General features: G+C 40.2%; 1 protein-coding gene across 2 annotated transcripts in view; it reads left to right on the top strand.

Annotated features, from left to right (window-relative positions):
• Nucleotides 1-20559, top strand: part of fnip1 (folliculin interacting protein 1) — a 42254-nt gene that overhangs the window by 5842 nt on the left and 15853 nt on the right. Inside the window, exons 2-8 of one of the 2 annotated variants that reach the window (XM_086176964.1) lie at nucleotides 9813-9942; nucleotides 13860-13997; nucleotides 14103-14203; nucleotides 15145-15219; nucleotides 15966-16057; nucleotides 17283-17366; nucleotides 19857-19928. In XM_086176964.1, the coding sequence (XP_086033090.1) occupies nucleotides 9813-9942; nucleotides 13860-13997; nucleotides 14103-14203; nucleotides 15145-15219; nucleotides 15966-16057; nucleotides 17283-17366; nucleotides 19857-19928 (692 nt within the window). The remainder of the gene's footprint in view (nucleotides 1-9812; nucleotides 9943-13859; nucleotides 13998-14102; nucleotides 14204-15144; nucleotides 15220-15965; nucleotides 16058-17282; nucleotides 17367-19856; nucleotides 19929-20559) is intronic. The other variant, XM_086176965.1, reaches the window with a different exon arrangement.

Raw genomic sequence — 20559 nt, 5'->3', positions numbered from 1 at the left:
AAGTATTCAAACAATGCTTTGGCCAAACCAGCCATAGTTGTTCTGCGTGTACTCACTAGTATTACAGTAAGTGCAGTATCCCGAGGGCGTTGCAGCATCTTCACCTACTCAGGATCATGTGAGTGCTGGAATGCAGAGGCTCTTGATACAACAAAAAAGAGAGGTTAGTTGTGTGCAAGACCTGCTTGCCAGCTCTCTGAAGGGGTTGCTTTTTTATTTGATTTTATTTTTTACCAAATCTTGAAGAGTTGCTTTGCCAGGGAAGTACTTCTAATGTTTATTGCATTTCTTTTTCTTTTTTCCAATGTGTAGGATGAATTGAAAGCAGTTGCCTCATGGTATTAACTTTCCAGTGCCTTTCCACTTGTTCTATTTGATATAATTATATTTCTTTTGGTTAAATAGTATCTTAAAGTAAGATGTTGGGAGTTTGTTTCAATTTTCAAAAATTCACTGTCCACAACAAAATTTCTGCAGGATTTGTGCCTCCAAAGACTGCAGGAAAGCTTACATACTCAACATCTCAGCCAGTAGCATGCTACTAAAGATGAGATGCTGTTATCATTGAGACCTCTCTCATCCCCAGGTAAACAACTCATTATGGGTTAGGGTACACTTCAGTGCGAATAAAAAAAAAATCAGAAAATCACATTGCCAGCTTTATTTAAGAATTTATTTGCTTATTATGGTGGAAAATAAGTATTTGGTCACCAAAAACAAGCAAGATTTCTGTTTCTCACAGACCTGTAACTTCATTTGTAAGAGGCGCCTAAGTCCTCCACACGTTACCTGTATCAATGGCACCTGTTTGAACTGGTTATCAGTAAAAAAAGACACCTGTCCACCACCTCAAACAGTCACACTCCAAACTCTATGGCCAAGACCAAGGCTATCAAAGGACACCAGAAACAAAATTCTAGACATGCACCAGGCAGGGAAGATTGAATCTGCAATAGTTAAGTAGCTTGGTGTGAAGAAATCAACTGTGGGAGCAATTATTAGAGAATGGAAGACATACAAGACCACTGATAATCTCCCTTGATCTGGGGCTCCACACAAGATCTCACCCCGTGGAGTCAAAATGATCACAAGATTGGTGAGCAAAAATCCCAGAACCTCACGGGGAGGACCTAGTGAATGACGTGCAGAGAGCTGGGACCAAAGTAACTCAGGCTACCATCAGTAACGCCAGGGAGTCAAATCCTGCAATGCCAGACGTATACCCCCGCTTAAGCCAGTACATGTCCAGGCCCTTCTGAAGTTTGCAAGAGGGCATCTGGATGATACAGAAGTGGATTGGGAGAATGTCCTATGGTCAGATGAAACTAAAATAGAACTTTTTGATAAAAACTCAACTTGTCATGTTTGGAAGAGAAGGATTGGTGAGTTGCATCAAAATAACGCCATCCCTAGAATGAAGCATGGGGGTGGAAACATGCTTGGTGGCTGTTTTTCTGCAAAGGGACCAGGACGACTGATCTGTGTAAAGGAAAGAATGAATGGGACCATGTATTGTGAGTTTTTTTAGTGAAAACCTCCTTTCATCATTAAGGGCACTGAATATGATATGTGGCTGGGTCTTTCTGCAGGACAATGATCCCAAACACACTGCCTGGGCACTGAAGGAGTGGCTTAGTAAGAAACATTTCAAGGTCTTGGAGTGGCCTAGCCAATCCCCAGACCTCAACCCCAGAGAAAATCTTTGGAGAGAGTTGAAAATCTGTGTTGCCAAGTAACAGCCCCAAAACATCACCGCTCTAGAGGACATCTGCATGGAGGAATGGACGGAAATACCAGCACCAGTGTGTGAAAACCTTGCGAAGACTTACAGAAAACATTTGACCTCGGTCATTTCCAGCAAAGGGCATATAACAAAGTATTGAGATTAACTTTTGTTCTTAATCAAATACTTATTTTCCATTAAAATTTGTAAAGAAATTCTTTCAAAATTAGACAATGTGATTTTCCGGAATTTTTTTTTTTCTATTGTTTCTCATCGTTGAAGTGTACCTGTGATGAAAAAGACAGGCGTCTCTCATCTTTTCAAGTGGGAGAACATGCACAATTGATGGCTGACTAAATACTTTTTTGCCCTACTGTATAACTAGTTAGTATGCACTTGGCATAAATTTAATCATCCGTCCATCTTCTGATGCTTATTGGGTCACTAGTTTGTTGGATCATAGGCTGCAACAGCAAAAGCAGAGAGACTCAGACTTCTTGGCTTGGTCACTTTGTCCAGCTTCTCCAGGGAATTTCGAGGTGTTCCAAGGCCAATCAAGACACATAGACCCTCCAGCTTGTCCTGGATCTTCCCTGGGGCCTCCTCCCAGTGGGATGTGCCCGAAAACACTTCAACAGAGAAGCGTTCAAGAGGCATTCTTACCAGATGCCCCAGCTACCTTTGAGCCAATCGCTGATGGCCGAGCTTCTCAATCTATCTCTAAAGGCAAGCCTGAACACCCTGTGAGGGAAAGCCATTTTGCTCGCTTGTATCCATTCAGTCATTCTTTTGGTAACTGCCGAGTGACCGTAGGTGAGGATGGGAATGTAGATCAACCAAAAAATCAAGAGGTTCTCCTTTTGGCACAGCTTGTTCTTGACAGCAACTGACCGATGCGGAGTCTACGTCACCGTCGATGCTGCGCCAACTTTCTGTCAGTCTCCCATTCCACTTTTCCTGAGATACTTTAACTATGCCACTTGGAATAGGATCTCGTCCCCCACCCAGGGAGGGCACTCCACATTTTTCTGAATTTAGGGTTTGGAGGTGTTCTTTTCATCTCGGCCACTTCACATTCAGCTGCAAACTGCTCAAGCGAGAGCTTGAGGTCACGGTCTGATTTAAGCCTATCATCTTCAAATAGAGGTTATGAACAGAATTGGATACACAGGACAGCATTAGCATACTGTAAGTACCCCCCCCCCCCCCCACACACACAAAGCTCCCCAATGAACACTGTCAAATGCTTTCTTAGTCTACAAAGTCTACAAAGCATACAAACATATATATCCTGATTTAAGCAAAGTTCCACGCCCTCTCCAGGACCCTCCTGAGGTTGCCGAGTCGTTATCGTAATTTCCGGACGATAAGCCGCGACTTTTTTCACTTTAACAAGGATGCAGTTAATATATGTTTTTTTTTCGGTGGGGGCTAGCGAGCCTGACGCCGCCAAAACATTTATCCTCGTCACATCGGACCGATGAAATGACAGGGAAATTCTGAGTCTGTTCAACTGTGACACCGAAGACGACGACTTTGACGGTTTAAGTGCACAGGAGGAAGGCCAAGATAGCGATTGGCTGGCTGTTGCGGCTTATATTGAAGTGCGCTCGATAGTCCGGAAATTACGGCACATGACCAGGACAAAAACCACACTTCCCCTTCCAAATCTGAGGACCCTCCTCTCCGGGACCCCCAAATAGACCTCTCCAGAGAGACTGAGGAGTAAGATCCTCCTTTAGCTGGAATACCCCCTCCGCCTCCTCTAAGTTGTAGTCTGGCCATGTTAAATGTCTCAAAGCCTAGCATATGTGGCATGAGGGATGGTTTGACTCCTCCCTGATGATCAAGTGAAGTTACAAACTTAATTGATCCCTAGTTGATCCCTCTGTTGTTGTCGTTACTGCATGCAGTTCTGAAGTACACCCATGCATGTGGAATCATGCATCCATGGAAAGTGACGGAGTGAGAGCGCTGCCCCCTTATAGGCACAAGGGAGCAGTATAGGGTCCCATAACTTGCTCAAGGGCACATTGGCAGTGCTCTTGAGGTGAACAGAAATCTTACCAGCACTAGTTCATACTTCGTATACAGGTGTCCAAGCCTAGTTCCAACAGACTACGCCACTACTACCCTGCTCAACAATTTCCTTCGGGATAAATAAAGTTGTTCTTATTCTTATTCTTATTTTACGCACCGATACCTTCACAACAGACTTTATCAGGGTGATGGTGTCCAAAAATAGAACAACTTTGTGCAAATGTTTAGAATGAACCAAAGATGAAAACACACCTACACAGCTTTGAATTGTACTTGTGGAATTTTTAAACCATATGATTAACAATTTTTGCTTCAAAGACTTCTGTAGAAATTAACAGGATATGTGTTTTTTTATAATTCTGTTGAAATGTAAGCTTGGTGAGCAAAAAATTATAACAGCTTCAAGGGAGAGAGGGCACAAGGAAGAGGGGAACAAAGAGCTGGATAACAAAAAACACAGAAACAAATCACTCCTTTATCACAGTACTCTGTGGTAGTCAGCAGCCCAGACTGCTGTTTCTGCCTCTGTCCTGTCCAGCACACACACGCTGCTCCTACGATCACCTGACAGTCCCATGTTGTGTGAATTTAGTTCAGCGCTATTATTAGACCCCTGCTTTGGCTTTTGGAGAGGGGAGAAGAGAGGAATAGAGAGAGAGGGCTGGGGAAAGACTGGCACAGTCACAATGATGCCCAGGTAGGATTCGATAAACTTGAACCAGACATTCAGTTTTTAGTTGGGTTTGAAAGTGTTTTTCGTTCCTGCTTGTTGTTTTCTCAGTGTTGTCCTCTGCCTTGTGTTGGAGAACTGTGGTAATCCTCACCTACTGTAGATAGAATTAATAGTTAATCAAGGCTACTGTTTCTAGTACTTGAGATTCTAGTTATGAGTGATCGCTTCATCACAAGCTTAAATTGTGCAGTTTAAATTTCACTATTGGTTTGGTCTATTTTTGGCTTCAGAAGAAATGTTCAACCTTGAATATGTAGTTCTAAACTCTGGATTTTCTTTTTACATGTACTGCATACTTTGAAGTTGTTTGGAAGGAAAGATTCTAAATAAATGCAACTGCTCGATGTAATAATACATACCTGTATTTAACTGTACTACAAGGTAGAACATTTTGAGTAAATTCTTTTGACACTGAGGTCAAAGCGGTACAAGTACTAGTCATGAAGTCATGTGCTGCTTTTATGAATGACTCCCCTTCTCTCCTCCGTCAGCGCTGTGACAGTCACAAGCTCACTAGGCAAATACTTCCTCATTTGCTTTATACTCTTTCTTGTTTTTGCTTCAGATGTTTTTGTGACTTGGATTTCCAGTTCATTCCTAAAGTCTACTTACTTTGGCCATTCTCATCTTTCTTAAGTCTAAGTATATAATTCACTTGTCAGATCTGATATTTTATTTTTATTTAACTTATATTCATTATTTTTTTCCAAGTCTCTAGTTAAACTAACTAAAACACCATCTTTCATGCTTTATGTCCTTTATTCTGTTACTTCTCACTGTCTTTGTTACGTCTGAGACAAAGGAAGCAGTCATCTTGGTGTCTACAAACTATTCAGAGTTCCTCTGGGCTGTTCTGTAAACAGCGCATTCTCACTTTTTGTTGTGTTGACATTTGGACAGTACAGTACATCAATTGCTATTTAGGTATGGTTGAAATATATTTTCCAGCTTGGTGATTTCTAATGGTATTGTTTGATAAAGTAACACAAATTCAGTCAGATACTGTAGAGCAGTTAAAATGAATAACAATAGTGAAACTGAATTTAAAAGTAAGCAGTCAGTTTGACATCCTCTTGACTTTTACAGAAATCTTTGAAGCAAGTAGTATAAAACAAATAGCACAAGTACAAGTCAACGCTGTGAAGGTGTTTATTCATCCTTCCTACACCTCTACACCTTCTGACAGTTTTCTATAAAGTTTACTTACAGATTACACTTGGGTTTTTGACATGCACAATTTGCGTTTTGCTTTTCCATAGGGCTCTGAACCCTGACAAATAAAACTTGGGTTTAAAAAAAAAAAGAATGACTTATCTGATGTCATTTATGACTTTAATTAAATTTTGAATGGGCTGTTTGTAATTCTATCTTCTTCTGTTGTTATTTCCCTGAAGAAATGTCTCATACTATCAGTTGAGCTAGGTACTAGCACTGTGACAACAATGCTTCAAGTTATTACTATTGTGTATGGTTGCTTTGAATAACAGCATGTGGGAAGGGGCATCTTGAAATTATCAAGGCAAGGAAACTGAAACATTTCTCTGTTACTCAATATATGTACTAATATTTTCAAACCTAAGTTCATTCTAAATATTGCTTCATTAAAGTCCCATGACTAATTGTAAAATAAATTTGAAAAAAGTGTCATTGAATAGGGAATGATGATGATGTTGATTCTACAGCCTTCAGTTTCAGTAAATGATTAGAGCTGTTTGTCCTGGTCAAAATTCTTAACAGTCACTAACAGTTTCAGACTGGTTATGCTGGACAGTTGTAATGTGTTTCACTATGAATTTAAACACAAATATCAAGGATAATACAAGAAAATATATTTCATTTATTTTGCTACTTTATACATTTACTACCTGTGTAGTTGCATAGGAACCACAAATCTACAGAATTTTGCTATGATATTCAGTATGACAATAATAAATAATTATTCATTGGGCAATTAGACAATGTTTTAGCTTGACAAGTGGGAAAAAAGGATTGGCCTTGTAATTCTATAAAGCTGTAATGTTGTATCAATGCTTCACTCAGAACTATGCATTCATACAGTTTTTTTGCGGCCGTAACATGGGAGAATATTCTCTTCAAAATGTGAACTACATAAAAGAATATATATGGTACTTTTCGCATTGTTTTCTCAGCCTCAGGGCAGCTGGTGTCTCCCTGAACCAGCCTCAGGGGGACACAGGCCAGTGTCTCCCTGAGCCCCAAGCCCAGATAAATGCGGAGGGTTGTATCAGGAAGGGCATCCAACATAAAACTTTCACCAAAACCAAACATGCAATCAAACATAATAACCAGATCAACCATTGATACCCATGACCTACAGGGAACCAATGGAAACTGGGCTAGTGTAGGTCAAAGAAGGAGAGGAGGAAGACGTCTTCGGAAGCAGAGAGAGAAGAGGAAAGGCAAGAGTCTGGCACTGAGAGTTGGGGCTTTGCATATTGGGACGATGACAGGAAAAGGTAGAGAGTTGGTTGCTATGATGCAGAGAAGGGAGGTGGATATACTGTGTGTCCAGGAGACCAGGTGGAAAGGTAGTAAGGCTAGAGGCTTAGGAGCTTTAAGTTGTACTATCATGGTAGACAAGACACATAGAGTAGGAGTTATCTTGAAGGAATGTTTTTTAGAAATGTTATGGAGGTGAAAAGAATGTCAGATAGACTTATGAGTCTGAAAGTGGAAATTAAAGGTGTGATGCTCAATGTTGTTAGTGGCCATGCCCCGCAGGTGGAGTGTGAGTTTGAGGAGGAGAAGTTCTGGAAAAACCTAGATGAAGTGATGCAGAATATCCCCAGGAATGAGAGTGGTAATTGGAGCAGACTTCAATGGGGGTGTTGGTGCAGGCAATAGAGGGAATGAAGATGTGATGGGCAGATTTGGTATACAGGATAGGAATGCAAAGGGACAGAAGGTAGATTTGCAAAAAGGATGGCGATGGCTGTAATGAACATTTTTTTCCAGAAAGGACAGGGACATAGGGTAACTTATAAGGGTGGAGGTAGGAGCACGCAAGTGCTATAGACTATATCTTGTGTATATATAGGAGAGGTAACCTGAAAGAGATTAGTGACTGCAAAGCAGTTGTAGGTGAGAGCATAGCCAGACCGCATAGGATGGTGGTTTGTAGGATGACTCCGGTGACAAGGAAGATCAAGAGGACAAAGGCGGAGCAGAGGACAAAGTGGTTGAAGCTGAAAGCGGGGAAGTGTTGTATGGTTTTCAGGGAGGAGTTGAAAGGCTCTGGGTCGTCAGGGTGAGCTTCCGGATGATTATAGAACTACAGCTAGTGCTATCAGAGAGACAGGTACGAGAGTATTTGGTGTGGGACACTGAGATGACTGGTCTGTCATCTGGAGGGAAAGTAAATAAGGAAACTTCTGGTGGAATGAGGAAGTGCAGGAGTATATACAGAGAAAGCGGTTAGCAAAGAAGTGGGACACTGAGAGGACTGAAGTGAACAGATGGGAGTACAGGGAGATACAACGTAAGGTAAAGATAGAGGTAGCAAAGGCAAAACAATGAGCGTACTGTACAATGGCCTGTATGCTTGGTTGGACAGTAAGGAGGGAGAGAATGATCAAAACAGGTTGGCGAAACAGAGAGATAAAGTTGGAAAGGATCTACAACAGGTCCGGGTGATTAAGGATAGAGAGGGAAATGTATCGACAGATGCTAGAAGAGTGATGGGGAGATAGAAAGAGTACTTTGAAGAGCTGGTGAATATGGAAAATGAAAGAGAGGCAAGGGTAGAAAAGGTGACTATTGTAGACCACAAAGTAGCACAGATTAGTAAAAGTGAAGTGAGGAGGGCATTGAAGAGGATGAAGAGTGGAAAGGTAGTTCTTCCAGATGATATACCTGTGGAGGTGTGAAAATTTCTAGGAGTGGTGGCGATAGAGTTTCTGACTAGATTATTCAATCTTAGAAGAGTGAGAAGATGCCTGAAGAATGGAGACGGATTGTGATGGTGCCCATTTTTAAGAATAAGGGGGATGTGCAGAATTGCGGCAACTAAAGAGGGTTAAAGTAGATGAGCCATACAATGAAGTTATGGGAAAGAGTAGTGGAAACTAAACTGAGAGCAGAAGTCAGCATTTGTGCTCAACAGTAGTATGGCTTCATGCCTAGAAAGACTACTACAGATGCAGTATTTGCTTTGAGAATGCTTATAGAGAAGTACAGAGCAGGCGAGAGGGAGCTGCATTGAGGTGGGACTCCATCAGGGATCAACTCTTAGCCACCTCTTGTTTGCAGTGGTGATGGACAGGCTGACACATGAGGTTAGACAGGAATCCCCATAGACCATGATGTTTGCAGATGACATTGTGATCTGTAGTGAGCGCAGAGAACAGGTTGATGAAAATCTAGAGAGGTGGAGGTATGCGCTGGAAAGGAGAGGAATGAAAGTTAGTCGCAGCAAGACAGAGTATATGTGTGTGAATGAGAGGGACTGAGGTGGAACTTTGAGACTACAGGGAGTGGAGATCAAGAGGTTGGAGGATTTCAGGTACTTGGGGTCAACAGTCCAGAGCAACGGAGACTGTGGAAAAGAGGTGAAGAGCAGGTTCAAGCAGGTTGGAATGGGTGGAGAAAAGGGTCAGGGGTACTATGTGAAAAAACAACTTTCAGCCAGAATAAAAGGAAAGGTGTACAAGACAGTGGTAAGACCAGCGAAGCTGTATGGCCTAGAAACAGTTACAATGACGAAAAGGCAGGAGGCAAACCTAGAGGTCGCAGAGATGAAGATACTAAGGTTCTCTATGGGAGTGACTAGGATGGATAGGATCAGAAATGAATCTTTCAGGGAACAGCGCATGTTAGATGTTTTGGAGAGAAGGTCAGAGAAGCCTGAATGAGATGGTTCGGTCATGTACAAAGGAGGAATAGTGAATACATCCGTAGACGGATGCTGGAATTGCAAATGCCAAGCAGGAGGTCTCGAGGAAGACCAAAGAGAAGATTTATGGACATAGTGAGAGAGGATATGACGGTAGTTGGTGTGAGAGAGGAAGATACAGAGAATAGGGTTAGATGGAGAAAGTTGACTCGCTGTGGCGACCCCTTACGGGAAAAGCCGAAAGAAGAAGAAGAAGAAGAAGAAGAAGTGAGAGAGGATATGAAGGTAGTTGGTGTTAGAGATGATGATACTGAGAATAGGGTACGATGGAGAAGGTTGATTCACTGTGGCGACCCCTGAAGGGGACAGCCAAAAGGAGAATATAAAGTTTCTCAATCTTTTACTTCGCTTTCATTCATTCTCATGGATCCCTCTGTCTTGTGTCCATTCTTCCCTGAATCTAGCTGGCCAATTCCACAGTTGGACCCCAGTCAGATCCGGCTGATAGTGTACCAGGACTGTGAGAGGCGTGGCAGAAATGTTCTCTTCGACTCTAATGCCAAAAAGAGGAGCACAGAGGAAACCCCCATCACAGTGAGTATTGTGTGGGTTCAACTATTATCAAAATATGTATTCAAATACATTGTTTTGAGACTGTATTGTGATGTGAACTGTCATATAGGATCTCCACTTTGTAAAATTATTTTACAATATTTTCAAAGTTCTTCACTCAAATGTTCAACCCCTTAGATAGTTAACCAATTATATTTTCTTTACTAAAAAAATATTATTATTCATCTTTTCTTTAACCATGTTTTCAGTGTGTATGCATGTATTGTATAAGTTCACATGTCATAAGGTTGGCATCTCTTCAGTAGCATAGGTATAACATTTAAAGAACAGACATGGTGGATATTTTAAATAGTATGCACTTATATTTTCTTGTGCGATAATGGTACACAGCCACCATCATGGTATGACCTGCGCACTGCACCGTGTATTCCTGTCTGACCCTGACCGGTTTGTCCTGGTGCTCTTATCTCCAATAATAGCCTCAGCTGACAGCCCATGTGTAAGCAGCATTCTTTCATCCTCACATGACATCCATGTCATATGCTGTCTGGCTATCTTTCTTTGTCTTTCTGTTATTTTAACATTTTTTTTCTACCGATTACGTTTTCTGTATCCCCCTTATTGAATATGGCCACCATAGCTATGACTTGATACGAAAGTGGACAATTACATGGTGGGTGATTTGGTAATAAGAGAAGTACAGGGGCTGGGAAACACCCCTGATGGACACCAGGTCTAAGAGCACAGCCTCTGAAAAGGGATTCCCTTTATGAGACCTTGTAATATGTTAGATTAGTAGAATGAAAACAAGGAGTGTGCAGAGCCAATAAGCCTCTATTCCGATAATATAGATGTAATGATGATTTAGTTAACTATCAAAAGCAACAGGAACAGTGAAGGAGGACTAAAACAGGAGGAGAAGAATGAGGAACCTATAATGTGACAGCAAGGAGAGTTTGCTCAGTAGAATGAGGAACCTTTTTACTTAAAGGGAACCAGCAGGTAATTGTGGGAGAGATGTGGTTGGAAATAAGATTTGGAATGGGTTTTGGATAGAAAAAAAAACACAAAGGCATTTCTGTGTTTCTGTGTGGCTGTAGGATCAGGTAGGGTATTCTACATTGTTTTTGTTGGGTTGAATGAGGTCAAAAAGCACACAATAATTAAAATCTAAAGACAAATATGGTTGTTGGGCCTACGCATTTAGTAGGCTTACGCTTCTGTAATAAATAAGAAAAAAGCTGGGGGTGGATACTTGTACTTATGATTTGTGAATTGATGGTCTTGACTATCCTTGACTGAACACAGCCTTTTGTTCAGTGTTTAGAATGTGTGAGCAAAAAAATATCCATTTTGGCATACTCTGCATCATTCTCAGGTATACCCTGATTTTAGGTGGTGTATGTGTCTCATCAGATTGATGTGTTGTCCAGCAAGTTGAGCAAAATACAGACACCTGCCACATTAGAGATATAAGCGAATGGACCAAAAATATGTAATTTGAAAACCAGTGTTCCATCGAGAACTTCTGGTCCAGTAGCTGTCCTGTTTCTTCTTCATCCAGAAATACACGTGTTAGATAGATAAGATAAGATAAACTTTATTGATCCCCATAGGGGAAATTCCTTTGTCACAGCAACGTAACAGTTACGATGTCAAAAAAAAAAAAAGAATTAATATAAATATGAATATAAATAGAGAGACAGATGATAGAAGATAGCAAGAAATCCACAAATAAATAGACAGCAGCAACAACATCGGGGATAATAATGGACAACATAAAGGAACAGTAAGGGTGAAAATACGATACAACCAGAACTAAACGACAATATTACTTGAGTGACAATAGCAATGACAAGAATAAAATAAATAAACAAAAATAGGCAGGATGTGTGCGGGCTGGGACCAACAAGGATAAGAAAAACAGCAGAGTTCAGACATGACATGTGAATGGGTGAGGTAGTGATATGACAAGAAAATGCTGAAATATAAATGAATTGTGGCTGAGGGAAGAGGAAATGCTTGCAGTGCTTCTCGATCACAAGTTCTGAAAACAAAGTCATATGACTGTCAGTCACATGCTGCAAGCTGCTGTGCGTGTACACACCTCACTTTGCACTACAGCAGACACAGCAACACTAAAATACGTTCTTGCTCGCAATTGCTGGCTTCATTAGTGTCACTGTGTGCGTGTGCGTGTGCGTGTGCGTGTGTGTGTGTGTGTGTGTGTGTGTGATTACCTATCATAATGATAGGTAATTTTATAGGGCACATACCACATTAAGTACAAGTCTACAGTGTTTCCAATCGTAGAAGTAAAAAACTCACCCCCCTTCTCTTATTGATTGATTGCAACATTGATTTCAAGTGAGCCATTACAAAAGCCAGGCAAAGAGCACACACACACCCATGGGCTCCCCATCCCCCAAAATACATTCCTTTTCAACAGGCTGTGGAGTTAAAACAGCACATGACAGGCTGATGAGATCACATTGCTCAATGCGTGTTGTTCAACTTCTGCTCTCACTGTACCTTTTTTCTTCTAGTAATGTATCTGAAAAAAATAGACTTGCTTTTTACTTCAGATAAGAAAATTGTATCTGATAAGGATCTCACACTGTTTTTAAGTCTATCTTTGTCATAACTTTAATTGTACTGCTGCCTGTGTTGGCTGGGACACCTTTCTATATTATGTTTTTTCTATTTTTGCAGCTTTTTCATGATACCCCCAACACACAAAAAAGAGGGAAAAATAGCCCAAAGCAAACCTTTGATCATATGTATCATATAGTCTACACAGTCAGGCACAGTTAATACACATATCATGACCATTACATTTTACATGACCACTCTAGTAATAATAGCATAAATATTTAACTCAATATAGGACATGGAAGGCTCCCATGTTCTGTGAAATATATCATCTTAAGCATGTAGCATACATGTTTAGTAGTCCAGTTCAGTAGTATGACTTTGTGCCACAGAGTTTTGGATGGGACTTTGTCTTTTATCCAGTTTAAAAATGCACTTTCTTGCACAAATGTTAGCAATTTACAGAACTTCTGTACTTCTCACTGATTCTTGGTGTCCCAAGATGCATGTGTGCTGGTTAATTTTCTCAATTTTAGCCTAGAACCTATTGTATTCCAAAACCTCTGTATTTTCCAACAAGACCATAAGCAATGGGTGAATGTGGCTGTCCCTTTTTTGCATTTTGAACAGGAATGTGAGAGATTTTTCTCAAATTTCTGACATTCTGATGAAGATATATGAGCCCCTTTTGAGTTGTATGTATTTTTTCTGTTACAAGCACTTAAAGTCTAAGCACTCCTTCAGACATCCTATTACTCATCATCTGTAAAACCTAGAAGGTCTTTTTCCCAAAGTTGCTTAAGGCAATGGGTGCCACCACTACTATAGTCCCAGAGAGCATCATGATACAATTATTGATCTATCCTCTCTATAAGAAGAAAAGATGAATGGATGAATAACTGATTACAAAATAATGCAGTAGCCCTACTGAAATCATCACTTATGCTGTGTCAATATTTTATCCCAATTGAGCATTTCAATAGATTTTGATTTAAAACACTGATAATTTTGGGTAATTGTGGTATGAAATTTTCATCTCTGTTAGAGGCAACCATTTTTTTTCTCCATATACTGAATTAAAGGAAAAGAAAATCAGTCGTACTTCGCAACTCAGAATTAAAGAATGAATAAATATAAAACAAATAATTTTTATGCAATGCATAACGGTGCAGATATTTATTGTAACTCATTGGTTACAAACAAAACAGTGAAAGTGGTTAAGTATTTGAAGTTGAGCATACATGGTTATATGTTTGAGTAAGTATGAAAGACATTTTTATTTAAGGAAGGTGGATGAATTATTGTAAGCTAATGTTAATTGAACATCACTTTCCAACACCCCATAGAGCACAGAGGCCCAAGTAAAGATGTTTGGGAAATGCTGCCCGCTCCGTCCCACAGGAGGCAGCAGTAGTTCTTTAGACAGCTCCTCCTCCTGCACCTCAGAACCTAAGGAGACCAAAGAGCAGGGCTTCCGCTTTCAGGTAATATCCATCAATTAACATGTCAATTTAATAAAAAAATCCCCTCTCCCATTATGAACTTTCATCCCTACAAATTCAGAGATACTCCTCTCCTTGTGTCTGCAGGGTTCAAGGTGTTCATCTGATGTAGTAATGCTGGGGGAAATGATGTTTGGCTCTGTGGCTATGAGCTACAAAGGATCCACTTTAAAAATCCACCAAATTCGGTAAGAATAGATGCATTAGTATCCTCTTCTCCTTTCGGCTTTTCCCCTCAGGGGCTGCCAGAGCAAATCGACCTTCTCCATCTAACCCTATTCTCTGTATCCTCCTCTCTAACACCAACTACCTTCATATCCTCTCTCACTAAGTCCATAAATCTTCTCTTTGGTCTTCCTCAAGACCTCCTGCCTGGCACCTCCAATTCAAGCATCCATCTACCAATATATTCACATACCTCCTCTGTACATGACCGAAACCATGTCAGTCTGGCTTTTCTCGCCTTCTCTCCAAAGCGTCTGACATGTGTTGTTCATCTGATTGACTCATTTCTGATCTTATCCATCCTGGTCACTCCCAAAGAGAACCTTAGCGTCTTCATCTCTGCGACGCCTTGCTCTGCCTCCTGTCTAGGCAATACAGCATTGCTGGTCTCACCACTGTCTTGTACTCCTGTCCTTTCATTGTGGCTGATAATCTTCCATCGCATAGTACCCCAGACACTTTTTCCACCCATTCAAACCTGTTTGAACCTGTCTCTTCACCTCTTTTCCACACCCTCTGCTCCTCTGGACTGTTGACCCCAAGTACCTGAAATCCTCTCACTTCTTGATCTTATAGATGCTTTAGTAACTTCTTCCTAAATGCTGATTTGGCATCAATAAAAGCCAATCCAATAGCTATTAGGTTTTTAAGAGCTGAACACCTTGCATTTATTACTGAATTCTTTTGAATTACTTATTCATTCCAGACAAAACTGTTAAAAACTGTAAGGAATACAGGTAGAGGCAATGGAGTAAGAGCAGAAAGGGGGTAAAAAAAAAAAAAAAGTCATACATTGATTTGAGAAATGAATCAATTGTAAAATGTAACAGTCAGTCAAGCATGTCGAAACTTTGGACAGAGTATACATCCTTAGGTCTTTCTGTCTTTCCATTAACATTTTCAGATCTCCACCTCAGCTGATGCTGAGTAAGGTTTTCACTGCCAGAACAGGAGGAAGCGTTTATGGCAGCCTGAACACGTAAGTATACACAATATGTACCCTCTAATCATGTGTTTCACATTGATTTCAATTACATTGCAGTTTGTCTTGTGTTATTCTCACCCCTTTTTTGTCTGTCTAGTTATGGCCCTATATGGGTCAGTGTTATAATAAAGATACCGTATTTTTCGGACTATAAGTCGCAGATTTTTTCATAGTTTGGCCGAGGGTGCGACTTATGTGTGAAATAATTGAGTTCTCTTGCTCTGAGTGTGAGTGTGTCTGTGTCTGCGTGTGTGTCTAACATTACAGCGATCGTCACACAAACACGCCAACCAATCAAAATTCTGATTGTTTGGTTGTAGCATGTGCTATATGCTATAGTTATTTGAATGACTCGTATCGTAATATGTTACATTAACATAGCCTACCAGGCACGTTCTCAGTTCATTTTTTTATGCGTCATATAGGCTATACTAGGCTATACTTATTCAGCCTCTTGTTCTCTATTCCAATTTTTATTTTAAATTACCTTTCAAGATGAAATGTCTATTCTTGATGTTGGATTTTATCAAATAAATTTCCTCCAAAAAATGCGACTTATACTCCAGTGCGACTTATATATGTTTTTTTTCATTCTTTATTATGCATTTTTGGCCGGTGCAACTTATAATCCGGAGAGACGTATAGTCCGAAAAATACGGTACTATTCATACCATTATATTCTGCGTCTTTCTTCTAAATCCCTGACTGATATTTGTGGTTGTGGTTTTCATTTGACATAGGTTACAAGACAGTCTGGAGTTCATTGGACAGGACAACAACACCCTAAGGCCTGATCAAAATACTGGCACAAACAGTCTCCTGGGAAACATAGGTAATCACAACAGTCCAGTGTCCCCTCAAGCACCTTGAGCGACTGGCCTCAGATAATCTTTTGACTTTATTTGTAATGATAGCAATAGTGTCAATGTCTTTCAAGCATCTGTGTCATAATTTATGACACCAGATTAAATATGACTGATTTTTGAAAGTCAGACTTGGTTAGGATTAATTTTACAATTTTAATTTTATTCAAAGTGTTTATTGTCATGTGCGTAGTATTGAAACATGTTTCCCTGTACAATAAAATTCTGTCTTTGCTCTCCACATTGAATGCCAAAAAGTTTAATCTAAGTATACAATAAATTTCTAATAATACAGCATAAACTAATTCAAATGTCAGCATGTGAAAGATACAATAGAAATATATACAAAAGTTTGTATTATAAATAAAGTACATATGAAAGTTATTGTTATTTACTAAAATCCAATTTATTAGTAATAGTTCATATCTGTTCATGAAAAAACTCAAATATCTAAAGGAAGAGATACTTGTAAAAGTATAGTATTCTTGGAAGTGAACTCTGGCCAAGTGCAACTTGGATTTGACCCTTTTTCCCTTGATTTTTGCATTTATGAAGTTCTTCTGCAGGTCTACAGGGCTTCTGCATTTTTGCTTTTTTCTCTTTCTGACTCTTAAACATTCCTTTCTGAATACAAAGTAGGCTGGATAGACTTTGCCAACAGTTCTCCCTTAGTGGTCCCCCACAACAAGCAAAAACAATTGGAAATTTTTCAAAGTGGCCTTTCATGTCAAATATATTGCACTAGAAATGTTCAAGTTATACAAAGATCAAGTGCTTGTGTAAAATATTTTTAAATGTAATATTTGATGTTTCCCTCATATGCCTTCAAGGCTTGAACTACAACAAACTCCACCCATATGTTTTGAAGAATAACCTCTAACTGTTGGCCAATTCTTTATTATTCTTGCTCACATTTTCAAGTTATCCTCACAGAAATGACAAAAAAAGTATTGTGTACCTGTGTGGTGTAAAGCTTGTCAGACTTGAATAATATGGTTATCTATTTTTTCTGTGAGTCATAACAAGCTTTCTTCCTCAACTCAAAAGTCCCTGTAACAGTTGTTTACAAAGAACTAGTCTTATGACCAAAGGCTACCAACTTTCTATCTAATTCATTCACTAACCACGGTTCATTTTTTTGTGTGTGTCCCCCCTTCCCTCTTATCTATTCCATGTTGTCTTTGTGCTGCGCAGGATTTTCCCAACTCTGCAGCCCTCGAAGGGCCTTCTCTGAACAGGGCCCTCTGCGTCTCATCAAAAGCGCATCTTTCTTTTCAGGTTGGCGCTTAAAACTGGCCATGGCGTTTGCCAGTTGCATGCATTTGCATAGGCCCTGATTATTGTGCTTGTGTAGTCTGTTAGCAGCATGCCTGTGTGGCCATTTTTGGCATTGGAGGTGGTAGCATGTGATCAAACTCTGATCACATGGGTCAGATAGCAGCTGCACATGTAAATCGTAAAAGAGCTTCTCTGGAACCACTTTGTTTTTCTGAAAACAGGATCATTTTAATTGCTATAAACACCTTGACAGATGACCCAGGTCTGTCACTTGTCAAACTACAAGGATTGAAACCAGGTGGCATCAGTTAAAAAGGCCCTTCTTCATCCCATACTGTAAAATTATTCAATTATTCCCATGTGACTTTACATTGACACAGAAACACTTCAACTACATAAGAAACCAAAACAACACAGGTTTACACTACAAATCACCAAGAAATATATATTCATTTTAAAATGCTCCCTTTCGGTTAAATTGAAATTTGGGATTGCAAAGTAACATGTAACGGTAACGGTAATGTTACTCCATTTATCTATCATGAAGTGCAATCAAAAAAAGTACTCGTATATATACATACATCTGCTACTACTCTCTGACCTTGGCCCTTGGGTACATGAAAACTGCTGGAATTCGATGCACAGATGCTCACAGGTGGCTGTGCGTGTAGTTGCAGTCAAAGTTGTCACAGATTCTTCTTACTTTAATCTGAATTCACATATCTTCACTAACCTGATTTCCTTGGCAACATTCATGATACTTTGACAATGATTTTCAGCTCAATGACCATATTAATCACCAACTGTGACAACAATCACACTTATTCTGCTACTTTCTTTAGCTTCTCTATTCTGTTGCGTGTGTGTGCATGTGTATGTGTGCGCGTGTGTATGTGCGCATGCGTGTGTGTGTGTGTTTGTGTGTGTGTGTGTGAGTGTGTGAGTGTGTATACACACACACACACACACACACACACACACACACGGTAACATTGTCACTTTCATAGAAGTAGACGACCTGTTTTTGGTTGTTGCGTAGCTGTTGGTGGAAGAGGGACCTTAAAAGTACTTGTTAAAGAGATGAAAAGTTCCTGAGTTCTGTGTACAGTTTGACCATCAAAAATCCTTTGCTTGAAATGATCAGGTGTGAGTGATGCTAGTGAAGAAAACTTGAGAAGAAAAATTCCTGACTACCCCCATTATTCTGTTTTTTTTTAAGCACGACCACTTAAGCTTATTTATTCAGCCCTAATTTATCACTGATTGTACAAGAAAGACCAGCGAGCTACACCAAGATCTAAATCACAAGTATTACTCTGTCTCCAGCTGGCACCCTAAAATACTAACTTGACTCATGACAGCATTTGAATATTAATCTTAGGTATGAGTGTGAGTATAAACAGTATGTTTTTTTCAGTGAGCTAAGTTAAAACAACAAATCTTATAGTTAGGGAGGTTTATGATGGACCATGTTCCATGGCAGTCTGGTTTAGGGCATCTTTTGATGGTATGGCATGCTGCTCTGTTATGAATTTGTGGAATGGACACAAAGCTCTACAACAGACATGCCCTTACACATATGCAATCTTGAAATACAAGGGCTCATGTTTACTTGCTCATTTATCTTGCTGAACCATGTTTTGAACTGCACATTCAAACATTACATTATTGCTATTCACACCCACTTTCTTAGTGCAGCTTTAACATTTTCACCCATTTAGCTCAGTATGCATTAGGATGCGTGAGGTTCTACAGACTGACAGACATACTATATGATGGTGTCCAGTTATTCAAAAAGCAACTTACTTCAACAATTTTGAGACCCTGTGATTTTTGTTAAGGAGTTGATCACTAACAGCCATTTAACAAACACAGCCGATTCCACCTCTCGCATGAGTTTGAATATATTAAAAACCATATGGTGCATTTACTGACATTCCATGTAGATGTCTTGGGTTTGTCTGTAAAAGTGCATGAGGTTTGAAGATGTCACTGGATGGCTTTCATTTTAATTTATTTTTTCAGCCATGATAAAAGTAATTCCAAATAATTTAAACCTATCTTTATGATGCATGTTGTACTACCGCTTGAGGTAAAAATTATTGGCCAAGCAGGAGCCCCCCCCTCCCCCAATTTCTTTTTTATTTATTCAACTTTCAAATGCATACTCCTGATGGAAATGGCTGCTTATATTTTGTAGATACACTGAAATTTTGTCTGTAAGGGACAAATACAACTATTCAACTATTCATATGTGTGAATTGGAGAGCTCCATAATGCTCTGTGACCATGTTTAGAATGACTGATAACCATTCTATGAGGACTATGCGCTTCCTCTTTTCTCCATTGTTCTCTTCTTTATAATCATTGTTTTTATCATCTGACTCTTTTTTTGCTGCTTTTCCAACTGTGGTTGTTTCCTTCACCCAAAACACACCCACCTATTACCGCAATCCTCATAACTCTGTCTTGCTCCTTTTCTTCCTCAAGGCTACAGCCATCCAATGGATATGCCTGGCCGAGGGCTGTATGATGAAAGAGACAGCGGCATCGCCAGGTCAGGTAGGTTAATCAGTATGCTAAACCAGGCCTCCCGAGACGGGCTGGAGTCATTTTTATTCTGGAGTTGACCCCTGTGAGAGGTGCCTGGCAGGTTTAGGCTTATTGATTGCCCCTCGTCTCGCCGCCTGCACGTTAGGGTTCAAGCCTGTGACGAGAGGGTAGCCTCCCTCCGCCTTCAGATGAGGGGATGGGTTCTGTCTGTTGTTTGTGGCTATGCACCCAACAACAGTTCAGTTTACCCACCCTTCTTGGGTTCCCTAGAAAGCGCTCCTGTTCTACTGGGAGACTTGTTGCCCAGTTCATGTGGGCAAGTGGGCAATGATAGTGTGACTTGGAAGGGTGATTGGGAGGAACGGCCTCCCCGATCTGAACCCAAGCGGTGTTATGTTATTGGACTCCCGTGCTTGTCATGGATAACAAACATATATCGTAATTAACACTGCGTTCAGGCATAAAGATGTTCATATGTGCACTTGGCACCAACACAACTTAGGCCACAGTTCTTTGATTGACCTTGTGGTCGTATCGTTGGACTTGCAGCTGAAGAGAGGGCGGCGCTGTCAACTGAACACTATCTGGTGGTGAGCTGAGGGGGTTAGGCGTGCTGGGAACGTCTGGCAGAGTCCCCTGT

The sequence above is a fragment of the Fistularia commersonii genome, chromosome 29 (genome assembly GCF_037954325.1).
Source record: "Fistularia commersonii isolate RoL2024-O1a breed Wild chromosome 29, RoL_Fcom_v1.0, whole genome shotgun sequence".
NCBI lineage: Eukaryota > Metazoa > Chordata > Actinopteri > Syngnathiformes > Fistulariidae > Fistularia > Fistularia commersonii.
This window is presented reverse-complemented; position numbering and strand designations above follow the sequence as displayed.